Genomic DNA, 12,677 nt, shown 5'->3' with positions numbered 1-12,677 from the left:
AGATTGAAGGAACAAGGGCAACTGACTCATACCCCCAGGACCCTGGAGAAGTCAGAGTTTGCTCCTGCTCAAGTGATGGGGGACAATGCTTACAGCAGGTGCAAACAAGGCAGTTGTGGTAAGAGGGTCTTCGTGTTCCCACACACCACACACCACAGAAGCAGTACCCACTCCTGAAGCCACCCCAGTAAGAGCGAGCCCCAATGCCTCAGTGTCCCATGGGTAGCTTAGAAGCACCTGGAAGCTTCACAACCAAAAAAGCACATTAGTCTGATTCACTTAGGGCTTGACTCTGCACACGTGTGGTTATTAGCGAGTTTTCTTTTTTGCATCCAGCAATCTGACAAATCCACAAAACAAACATGCCTAGAATTGAGCAGACCCAGGTCCCTGCCACGTGAATGCTCCTGAATGGTGGGCACTTGCACACGCCTGCAGGATCCCTTCAGCATCCCCAATCTGCTCCCTGTCATTCCTCTGGAGTGAGATGACTAATAAGCAACAGAAAACAGCCACTTTGGGCAACTGAGTTTTGAGAAACGTTGGCTTATGGGGCGGTTCAAAAAGAAATCTGAACAAAAACTTGCTGGATGCAGAAAACAAAAACGCGAAATAAGAAAAAAGGCGAAACGTAAATAAATGAAAAAAACAAAACAAAACAGGCATAACACCAAGCTGATGAAGTTGTTTGTACTGCACCTTCTTCCTGCTTTTGGCTAATTTCTGGGCCATCTGCTTAGCATGGAACAAACAGAGACAGGAGAACAGTTAGAAAAGAATTTGCAGAGACTCAGTTGAAAAGGGAATCAACAAACTAATATTGACAGTGGTATAAAGCGTTTCTGTGGGAGGAGGACTGGCTTAAAAAAATCCCACTCTATTATTGATTTCCTAAATCAGAATATTAGTAGCTGCCGGGGGCAGCAGTAGGAAGGACATGTAATTGAGGTGCTTCTTATACTTCACTGCAATTGATGTTTTCAAAGAACCAACTTTTGATTCTGTTGATTTCCTTTATTGTATGCCTGTGTTCTATTTCACTGATTTCAGCCTGTATCTTTATCCCTTCTTCTTTCTTTGGGTTTAGTTTGCCAATTTTTTTCCTAGCTTAAGATGAAAACTTAAAGTATGGATTTTCAAACTTTTTTCGTTCCTGATATATTTATATAAAACTATGAGCCTCCTCTAATCTCTGCTTTAGCAATATCCCACAAATTTTGATGTTGCAATTTAATTATCATTTCATTCAAAACACTTTCTAATTTCCACTGTGATTTCTTCTTTGAACATTATTTAGAACTGTGTTCTTAATTTTAATATATTTGAAGATTTCCTAGTTATCTTTTTGTTACTGGTTTCTGAATTGTTCTCCCTCTTTATCTCTAGTAATACTTCTTGCCTTAAATTTGTGTAACATTAATAGAGCCTATACCTAACTAGAAACGGATGTAATATTTATTCAAGATAGAATAGTTGATAAAAATAGAAACTCTGAGGCCAGACTGTCTAAAACTGAATTCTGGCTCTGCTACCTACTAGTTGTGTGACTTGGAACAAGCCACTTAATGTCTCTGTGCTTCAGTTTCCTCAACTGTAAAATGAGGGTAAAAACAGTATGTACTTCATAAGGCTGTTTTGAGGATAAAACGAATACAGTTGACTCTTGAGAACAATGTGTGCGTTAGGGGTGCCAAAACCACCGCAGGGTCAAAAATCTGCATATAACTTACAGTCAGTTGGCCCTCTGTATATGCAGTTCGGTTCCTCTGTATCTACAGTTCCACATCCTCGGATTCAACCAATCACAGATTCAACCAGTCTTGGAACATATAGTACTGTAGTATTTACTACTGAAAAAAATCTGCATATAAGTGGACCTGTGCTGTTCAAGGGTCAACTGTATATACAATGCTCTCAGAACAGTGCCTGGTGCCTTATAAGCACTCTATTTGTGTTTGCTCTTATATGATTATGATGTTAGATGATTATAATCTGCCTACGTCAGGGTGCAACCTCTTGGCTTTGGTAGGGCTTGGTACATATACACAGAACTTGCTCAAACGATGGTGAGTCAATGGCCAAAGCATGTAACTGCTGTGGGGATGGGGGTGGGGTACAGGAAGAGCTGCTCCCTCACATCCTTGGTACTCACCTGGTGGGAAAGCTCTTGCTCTCGGCAGCATGTCACTATTTCATTAGTGACTAAATGTGTTGTCTGTACTACCTCATCGGGGAGAAACTGGATGAGTCAGCTATCCAAACACCAAATAGCTAATCTTGGTGCACCCAGGAGACTAGGGCAGCCCCACTCCCACAGAGTCACCCCACAGCTTGTACTGGTGGTCATGAGTTCATGGTGAACAGCCTACTCTGGAAGAGTCTGAAGGCAGCAACTGCAAGTATCATCCTAACCCACTGTACATGACGGTGGAAATACTTGCACATCTGAGGAGTGGCCCTGTGCTGATGCTGTGCCACAGAGATTACTGGGTGGAATCTTAGAGTTCTGCCAGGGATGCTCTGATCTGCACCAGTTATAATCCTCAAGATAAACAACTGCTGTGAGATCCTAACACCTGTTTGTCTTCTACTACCTCCCCTGAATGATACGGCAGTAATATATAAATTTCCATTATTTTTGATACCAAAACCTAATAGCTATTGGTCAAAATTCTTCACTCTCAGGAAGAGTGATCTGAAAGGGCCCTTTTCAAAGGAAAGTAAGTCTGCCACCAATGGAATGCCCACATTCTGTTTTTTTACTGGAATGGGTGACGAGGAAGAGAATCCAAAAGGCAAACTGAGTTTCATGAAAGGCATTCTGAGACAATTTTTATGAAGTTAAAAATATTTTATGCACTTAGAGTGATACCACCTTTAAATCGCTTATGATATTCAAGTGCCCTGAAACAAATTAAAAATTTAGACATAACATTGGAAATGATGATGGGGTTGGGGTCAGAATGAGAAGCTGGAACAGCAGAGAAAGGTCTAAGAGAGCCTTAAGGCCAGCATGCATCTTGAAGCAGGGAGTGACAACATCCATTTAAATCCTTGTGTTTCATGAGACTGATTATGGCTTACCACCAGCAGGCTGTGGTGCACAGGACATACTGCAGCACCGTCCATCCTATCACTCGATCTGCAATGTGTACTGGGTATCTGCTGTTGTTAAGACTCTTCAAGTTTAGTTATGCCGGGGATCCTCCTGGCTATTCTAGCTTTTCTTTCCCCAGCTGACATTTACTGAGCACTTGGTATATGCCAGTATCCTTCTAAGCATTTCATGTGTACCAATGTAAAAGCTTACAACAACCCTGTGAGGTAGGCACTACATTATCCTCATCTTTCAGGAGAGGAAACTGAGGCACAGAGAGGCTAATTAACTTGCCCAAGGTCACACAGCTATTAAGTGGCAGAAGAGATATTCAAACCCTGGGTATCTCACTCCATATTCCAAATTGCTACTGTGCCATCTGGACAAGTTTCTCATCTATAAACTTCTAAGGCTGTCTGTAAAATGGGGTTAATGATACCTACCTCACAGGATTCCCCACCCCCTCCATTTGGAGGAGTAAATGAGATAATGTACGTGAAGGGTCTGCTACCAGTGTCAATATCGTCTTTATCAACCACAGACTTCAAGTCAGATGGGAAATCAGATGGCTTAGACAACGCTACACTGATAGAAATTTTCATTCTACAATTAAATCATAATTTTTAACGCTTAAAGAAAATCTCTCTATAAAAGAATGGAAAAATCTGATCTTTTGGGGCAGGCTAGTAAAGACAGAAAAATATTTGATAATGCATGCTTCTTACAAAAATGCATGGACCAAAAAATATCAAAACGCCATTTGTGAGCTTCACAAATGGAGAAAGAAAATGGAGACAAACACACCACACTCTGCATGGACATGAAGCAGTTTCTACGGCTCAGGCAGAATCTAGCACATCACCCCGTCTTCTGGCTGAGGAGCAGAGAATGAAGTGGGAATGAGGGTGGAACGAAGCACGGAGATGTAGTGAGAGGAAGGGAGGCGAGTGAGCTAGCTGCACTGGCTTCCCATTTGGTTCTCTAGGTAGCGTTAAGGCAGGATTCCCACCCTGGGCTGGGGCGGGGGGCTGTCTCTGCATAGGGCACTTTTGATACTGACAGCATGTAGGGCAAAGCTCTCTCCAGAAGTTTTCCCTAAAACATGTTTAAAAGAATCCTAGCAACAAGACTATCAGGTACCACCACAGCGATAATGTATTCCGCGTTCAAGTAATTGTGGAAGCTTCTGGTTAAACAAACTGAATTAAATTTCCTCAGTACAGGACTTCTCAGAGCCTTTAATAGGAAAACACATGTGGCCAATACCCAAAAAAGATCTGTTTGGCAGCGTTTCTTGCGCTTATTTGCCAATGGAACCCCAGCAGCGAGAAGCACTCGGCTTGACCGGAACGTGCAGAGCACAGCTGGAGAACAGAGGCTCCTTCAGGCTGGATGATCCACCCTTCTCTCAGGTAGTGGCTCCCAAACTATAGCATACATCACAGTCTCCTGGAGGGCTTATGAAAACAGATTCCTGGTCTCTACCCCCATGAGTTTCTGACTGGGGTGGGGCCTGAGAATCTGCATTTCTAACAAATTCCCAGGTCCCACTTTGAGGACCATTGCTCTAATGCATTTCTAAATCATATGGGAAGCTTCCTGGAAGGATATTACTACTTCTCAAAAATTAGGAACAAAGGCAGAAAGAATATATTAGGGAGGGTGCAAAGATGAAAAAAAAAACTTTAAAAAAATGGCAGATGTCCTGTAATTCTGCTATTGCATTCAGATGCACCTTATTTCTTACATTTTGGTAGATGGAAATGTCTTTTAATTTCAGATTCCTCAGCCTGTCTTGTATTACTGTTACCTAAACACTCTTCTTGGCTCCCTTATTAAAATGCATGTTTCTCAAGGTCAAGGAATTGGTTGATTTTTATCTCCTAAGATGCCTATCACAGGATCCTGCATAGGGACAGTTTGCTTTTTGAGCCAAATTCATATCTAGCCAAACCACAACTCCAAATTCGCCTCCCATTTTGGCAAATAAACCTATAAATTCTTTGTTAAATTAGGAAAATCATAATTCTTAAGACTCCAAGTGTAAATTCAGTATCATTATTCAATTCCAGTCCACGGTTGGTGCTATGTGAGTGACAGGCACCATGTAATTGACGGAAAGACCAGAAATTAAAGCCTGCTTTGAAATGGAAACTCAAACGTCAGGTTCAGTGCTTGCTCAGAAAGAAAGCACCAAGAACACACAGCCACAGCTGGACTCCTGGTGAGGTTGGTCTCACTGGCATCCACATCAGGTCAAACAAACAACGCAGGCAGAGGAAAGAGAGGGGCAAGATGGGATCCCTGCGGGGAGGAAGGGAGGAAGGAATCGGAAAAAGGAGGAAACTCCTCCGTCTCTGTGCAGGTGAGAGCACCAAGCCAGGAATTACTCATCAGTTTGTGGTGAGGTTATTACTGAATGGATTTCCAAGTAAATCCACAGAGCATTTTTCCCCCTTCCTTCCTGGATGGACGTGCCTATAAACTCTGTAGCCTCATTCTGTTCTGCATCTCTCTAGAGGTGGCCCAGAGTAACTCATTCCTGAAAGGGCAGCCTCTCTTTAGGAAAAAGCGTGGCACCACCTCCCTCAGAGAAGGGAGCTTGTGTGGGCACCACAGTGCACGCTCCCCTTGAGACCACCCGAGTGATCTGGAGAAATGCTCTTGGCCCCTCGGTTCCCTGTGCACGCAATGCAGTCTCTGTGCACGATCCTGACGGTAACTTTCTATGGGGTGTGGAGATAAACCATGGGTTCTAGACGCAGCCTTCTCCACTTACAATTTGAAAAAGCGTCAGGCTGGGTATAAAGGCAAACAATCTGACAGGCATTTAAATGGATGTAAAAGGAACATGAGGCAGAAAATAATGTTAGGCAACAGTTCCTTCAGATGCAAGAAGCACATTGTGAAACGATACTTATAAATGAAACGCAACCATTTAATCTTACTACTCTATAATGAATTCCTCACACTAGAGTAATTCGCTGTAAAAATAAATACACGTTTTCCAAATGCCTTCTCTGCTCTAGGCAGGTCTAAAATGGATTTATAATCAGAGAGCCTCTGTCTTGCCTGTTCTGATCGACAAAGCCATCTAATTTTTTGTTCAAATGACCTGTGGAACTTCTGGATACCAATCCTTTGACGATTCAAAGTAAGCTTTCATTAGGGAGCTGCACTTTAAAGAAGGGAAAAAAACACTGTCAGAAACCATTGTGGAAATCAGAAAATGCACAGAACACTCGGCACTGGGCAGGATCTGGTACTGGGATGCGGCATCTTTCCTAAGCGCTGCTCTGTGTTCAGGTGACGTGTCTGTGCCTGCTCTCCCCTCAAGGTCACTGAGTACACATACGTGTCACGGGGCAGGGGAAAGACAGACTCTAGCTGTAGGAGTCAAGGGGACCTGTCAGGAGGCCAGTAAACAGAACCTAGGAAAAACTCATCTAAAAGCAACATGCAGTCTTTGGTCTCAGGGGTCTTCAGTACTATTTGGGGGTGGACTGTTGCTTTCTTCTGGAGGATTCATCTGAACAGGCCCTGGTAGTGTTCCTTGACAGGGAAGTGCTCTGGCATTCTGGAGGAGATAAATCTTTGTCATGTGGCTCCGTTTTGGACATTACAGGGTATCCAGTACCTCTGGTTCTGGCCACTAATGCCAATATAAATGTCCCAGACACTGTGACAACCAAAAGCACCACCCCATTTCCAAACACATGGTTCTCTGACAGGGGGTCCCCGTCTGTCAGAGAACCACGCCGGGTCCCTGCACGCCCACTGACCCTGGGGGAGCTAACAGTACCGTTAACCTGGGAAACTAAGTGCTGGGTTAAGAGTTCAGTTCAGCTAAGTTACTCCACGGTATTACTGCCTCAACATCCATTCGGTTTGGCCAAGCAGCTTGCGTGGGCCTTAAAATGACATTGGCTCCTTCGTGCAAGCAAATGCTGTGGAGAGCAGCCCGCAGAGTCACATGCAAATGTAAGCTCCTGAAAGGACCCCCTCAATGGCCCTTGTGAACGAGTCTCCCCCTGCCTCCCAGGACCTTCCCCGTTGGTGCCCCTTAGGTAAGACCCCCATGGAGCTCACAAAAACCCCATTTTGGTTTGAAGTGAACAATCCGGCCTTAGTCTGGGAACCTCAAAGCATTCCACCCACAGACCCCAATCAAGAAAGGCTTGTGCCCAGGTCCTGCCTTGACCTCCCCACGTGGCCCCTCCAGGTGTGCAGGTACTTCCTCCAGGACCTGTGAGTCATAAACTTCTCTATCTCAATTTCTCTTGTGGTGTTTTGCTCACCATCTGGCACCCTGGGGGTTTACTTAGCAAATGTTAATGTAACAAAATCATAACATGTTCGGAAACTGTGGGATAGGAGGGGTCAGAAGTGCGTCCCTAAAGACTATGTTTTTGAAGTTCTCTGCTCTGTATGAAAGAAGGCAGGACAATGCCTGAAAAGCAGCTTGTTCTCTCAGAGAGGTTTGTGCGTTCTTGTTCTGAACGCTGTGCCTGGGAGGTACTAAATTAAGATGGAGAAGGCTGTGGGGACATCTGTGGGTATTAATGTCACCTCTTTATGATAACGGAGACAGTGAAAAAGAATCAGGCCAAGCTTGAATGGGCAGCTCAACAGGAACCTGATGTTCTACCAGCAGCATTACTGAGTCTGAAAGATGCGGAGGGCAGGAAGGTCAGCTTGATACATTGTCAGGGAGTTGTCTTGTTGGGAGTCGCAGGATAAGATGCGTCTCTGGGGGTAAGATGTAGCTATAAATTACTCTCTGGCTTATACATCCTAATTCCTAAAATGTCGATAATATTATCAAAAGTTGCAGTGTGGGCTTACTGTGCTGTGATGGGTAGTGAAGGGAAGGGCCAGCGCTGACCTTGTTTAATACTCAGGGCATGGCACAGCCTGGGCATGTGAATAAGATGGGAATCAGCCCCGACCGGAGGACCAGAAGCACGGCCCCTGCTGTGTGACCTCTGTGACCTCCGTGGTTGTTGCTCTCCCTTCCCTTGGGCTTTCAGGCAGCATCTCATCTCTCAAGGTCTCTCTGCACTCCTGTGGCCCTTAGTACCTGACACCCCTCTCTCCTCCTCTGGCACCCCCTGCACATGCGCTGGCTTGATTCACTTCTCATTTGTGCTGCTGAGCTTGAGGGTAAGGATCTCACTTTATAAATCACTATTTTCCCTCCCTGAGACCTTGCACAGCCTTGCACACATAAGTGCTCAAGAAACATTTTTCCCTTGATGGAGAGAGTAAGGACTCTCACGTACGGCCTTCTACTTGCGCTTCTCATTCCACACGCCACACAAAGCCCAGGATGGAACTTGGGGATGTGTGAGAGAGAAGACATGAAAAAGGGACTGGTCCCTTGACGAGGGAGTTGATTCTGACCAATGGACACCAGACAGAACCAAATCTGGGAAGTCATAACCTATATTCCAACTCACTCGAAACACCCAGCTCTGATTTCAATGGTGATGCGATGCCTGTGGCTCTACATGGAAACAGCCTCAGGGGTTCTAGGTGCTGGTGGCACTTAATGGCACTTGAATTACATGATGGCACTGTGAGGGTCCCTGTCGCCCTTGGCTTGTCCATGGTTCTAGGTGGCACTAGCATCGTGGTGGAGATTCTAGAGCTCTGCATTTCCATGGGATCAAACCAGTTCTGGCTGGTTCAAACTAGTTGTGAATGATTTAAACTAGACAAAAGGCTTCTTCAGGGATCAAATAGGCTCGCTCCTTTTAAATCTTGATAAGACAGATTCAAACAGGTTATGAGTGGTTTGCACTGAGTTACCCTTGCACTGACTTGGTTCAGACTAGCCAGGGTAGATCTGATCAAATGGCTCGTTTTAGGTGAAGCAAGCCAGTTCAATCTAGCTTGAACAGGATCAACCGGTTCAAATGCAATGACAGCTAGTTTGAACCACACTGTATCACGGATGTTTTAGTCACTGGTCTCCAGCTGTACGTGGAAATACAGTGATACAGCTCTCACATATTATATTGGAAATATAATACTTAAAATGTTATCCTTCCTCATCTTTTCAACTTTTCAAAGCTTATCACTTTTTCCTCAAGACTGGCCATTAAGAACAACCAAATTATATAGCATTTATACATCAGGACTCCAGCGTACTTTGGAAATCTTTTTTCCATTTAGAACGGTTGGCAGGTACATGTATAAGCACTGCCTGCCATGTCACCTCAATCTTCTCTCCTCTAAGCTCGGGACATGAGGTGTGGGGTGACCACTATGGACGGCTCAGGTGCCCACATCTGCCCACCGCCCCCCTCGGAGCACACGGCACCCCCTCACCTTGATCCTGCTTACTGCTTCCTGGGCCTGCATCATGCGCACGTTTTTGGAGGGGGTTTTGTCTGAGAGAAGCTGGGTGGAGCCAAGGTAATTGGCAGCAAAAATGATTCCATCGATCAAGTCCTCAGGGTCACAAGGTCCAGGAACTGTAACACACAGAGCCACAGTGGTGAGTGAAGCCACGCTAAACCCCCGATCACACCACATCTCCCCCACTGCTCACCTCCAGCACAGGTGGGCCAGCTCCAGAGACCCCTGAGCAGGTACATCAACCTGCGAGTCTAGAGCATCTCTCTGGTCTACCTTCACTCAGCCCTCATTTGCAAATAGAAGGAACAATTTCTTCTTAGAGTAGCTTATTTCACCCAGTCCATTTATTGTGAGAAACAATGTGAATATTTATTTAAACATGAAACATAAAATTCAGTGATAAAGGATGTTGTTTTGCCTGTTAGACTGCGAGCTCTTTGGGACAAAGAGCACGTCACAGTCATCTCTAGCTCTCCTGTGTCTAGTCAGTGTCTGTCACCCAGTGGGTATCAAATAAATGTTTGCTGGACAAATGGTTAGGTGAGCAGAAGACCGTCTTATTAGAAAAACTCATTTTACAGCAGTTCCTTTACTCGCCACACATGCGTATCGCCCCCTTCTATTTTATCCGTAATGGGGGAAACAAATTTTATAAATCAGAAAAATGAGTATTTGTTGCCAAATGTTTAGATTCCCAAAATAGCCTCTAACCTGAAATCTGCAAGAGAGGTAACATTACCCTAAAGCCATGGTCTCATGCTGCTAACCTTGCTGACTTACAGGCTATAATGTTCCCGGCCTGCGTCCACATACATATCAATTCCAAGGAAAATTGGAATTTTCTGTTCTCATTCACCAGCCTTTTAAATCAAACCTTAGTTTTAAATATTTAAAATGGGGGCATCTGATTCTAACCACAATCACCTGTAAACCCTACTGGAAATTAAAACATGTTTCGGAATAATATATAACTTTACAACAGATGCGCTAAGAAAGGCGTTTTAATTCTGCAATGAAAACATATGTATTTTCTTTCGCTTGAATGCCATATTTGGAAAGACTAAAATATACTTTTTAACCCACTGTTAAAACCTCAGGGTCTTAAATTAGATAACTTGAAATGGAAACAATTTGCTTTTTCCTCTTGGAGAGCTAATCTGAAATGGTTTTTATCTTTATCCTTACACATCCAGCTCATCTTGAGCTTAAACAGCTGCTTCCCACGATAAGCTACTTATCAGGATACAGCCTTAAAGTAATCTATTCATTTTCCTAAAACCAAGTTGGTGGTGGAAAAAAAGAAATTTAACAATGTTTTAGGAAAGGCCTTCACAAAGCGTGTGTGTAGTAATTAAACCAGGAAACCTGTTAGTTTTCTGATTCTCAATCTTTCTGAGAAAGACTCTGGATAAACACTGAGTGGTACACAGCCAAAGCTGCCTCCACCACATACCAGTCACTTACATGCTTCTCAACAGCTACACCCTTCCTACCCTGAAGCTTTTATAGCTGTGAGAAGGATGCAGGTTATTTACAATGTACAACTTTAGGTATACAGCAGGGAAGCACTGTCAAACTAAAATAATACATGGACAAGTTTGGATCCACACTATGCCTTGTAAAAAGTAAGAGATTATCAGTCTTCTCTCATAAATTCCAGTGATTAGATTTATAATGTTATATAAACATAATCATTTTTGACAACCTGGTATTGAGGAAAAAAAGGTCTCACCTGGAATAGCAACTTTTAAAAAGCTTCCATTTATTTTGTGAAAATAATGAATGTTAAAAGGAAAACAAAAATGCAACATCTTCTCTATGGGACTTCCAATATCATATATTCATCAGTGGATTTAGCTCTATTTACTGAAAAGGGTCCTTCTTTAACCATAATGAGTATGGATATGCAGATATGTTTAAGAGCAATCCAGATAATATTTAAGTGACTGTATAAATGTCAGGCAGCCAAGAGACAAAATTTTGGACCTAAACAAATATATATTTGAGATATGATCTTATGTCAATTATCCTCTGGGGAAACTGACTAGAATCAAATGTCACGGTATTATACTCACAAAAAACAGCCCGAATTTCATAAGTTCATTTTAGGCTTAGTGCTAGTGTATTTTTTAAAAGTTAAAAAAATTAAAGTTATAATGGTCCTAAGTCAAAGAATTGCAGGTTTTCCTTTTCAGCGATGCCTTTATGTTGCTCTGTAGGTGAACGAGCACACACGTTATATCTTCACACTCATGTTAATGCCAAGCTTGAAAATCTCTAGGCCTAGAGGAATGGATATGAAGAATAGTTTTGACTATTCTGAAATAGTCAACTTCTGAAAACTCCCCGAGGTACTCTTGTGGAGTTTTGGAGCTTTGCAAAGATGGTGGAAATAATTTCCAAGTTACTCAAGAAAGAAACCTGAGTAACAACCAAACCTATGAGCTTGTCCTGGGCTTCAGGCCCAAGGGTTCAGGTAGGTTTCTGAATCCAGGTAATTCATTCTTGGGCAGTGGAACACACCAACTGTTCATGCACAGGATCCAAAGGCCAGATACGATGTCTGGGCATCCTCTGGCCCCCAGAAAATCCTCCTTCAAGGAAATGACAATCTACCCTGCCCCCCAAATCATCTGCTATCCTCCCTGGTAGAGGATCAGTAGCACGCTCCAGTGGTGTGGCCTGACCTCAAGCTGGGATGTCTAGCCTGGATTGAGTTTTGGCCCCACCAGGCCTGTTGACAGGATACATTTGTGCAGTGAACAACCTGCACAACCATGTGTGGCAGTCCTGCATCAGATATTTTTTTTTTTAGGTTAATAAATTGTAATTTTATTATAAATGAATTGAGAAGTCAGAGGAGGGTGTTAGACAAAAATTTACATAATTTGTTTAGCGTTAAAAAATTACTTTGGAGGATTCTAAGAAGATGGTAGTAGTAGTATAGTTTTTTATTCTCTCTTAATCACCACCTAAAACAAAGAAACTAGATAGGGAAACCAAAAACCATTGGAATATATTTACAACAAAACTAGGTGACAAGATATTGCCAGGAACACCAAACTACAAGCAAATTGCCAGAATCCATAGGACCTGCATAATATCAACATTTTTGTGGCAGAAAACAAAGGCACTGCATCGGATATTGATTACAGGGAGAATGGTGGAGTCAGACTTCTGGTTCCCAGCCTGTCTCTGCTACTCTAACTGTGGGATC

General features: G+C 43.3%; 1 protein-coding gene across 2 annotated transcripts in view; it reads right to left on the bottom strand.

The window, feature by feature from the left end:
- Positions 1–12,677, bottom strand: part of APBA1 (amyloid beta precursor protein binding family A member 1) — a 79,304-nt gene that overhangs the window by 21,193 nt on the left and 45,434 nt on the right. The window contains exons 4-5 of one of the 2 annotated variants that reach the window (XM_061201207.1): positions 9,431–9,576; positions 700–732 (exon numbers count right to left, since the gene is read on the bottom strand). In XM_061201207.1, the coding sequence (XP_061057190.1) occupies positions 700–732; positions 9,431–9,576 (179 nt within the window). The remainder of the gene's footprint in view (positions 1–699; positions 733–9,430; positions 9,577–12,677) is intronic. The other variant, XM_061201206.1, reaches the window with a different exon arrangement.

Source organism: Eubalaena glacialis, chromosome 9 (assembly GCF_028564815.1).
Source record: "Eubalaena glacialis isolate mEubGla1 chromosome 9, mEubGla1.1.hap2.+ XY, whole genome shotgun sequence".
In the NCBI taxonomy this organism is placed as follows: Eukaryota; Metazoa; Chordata; class Mammalia; order Artiodactyla; family Balaenidae; genus Eubalaena; species Eubalaena glacialis.
The sequence above is the reverse complement of the archived record's forward strand: the minus strand, read 5'-3'. Positions and strand labels throughout refer to the sequence as shown.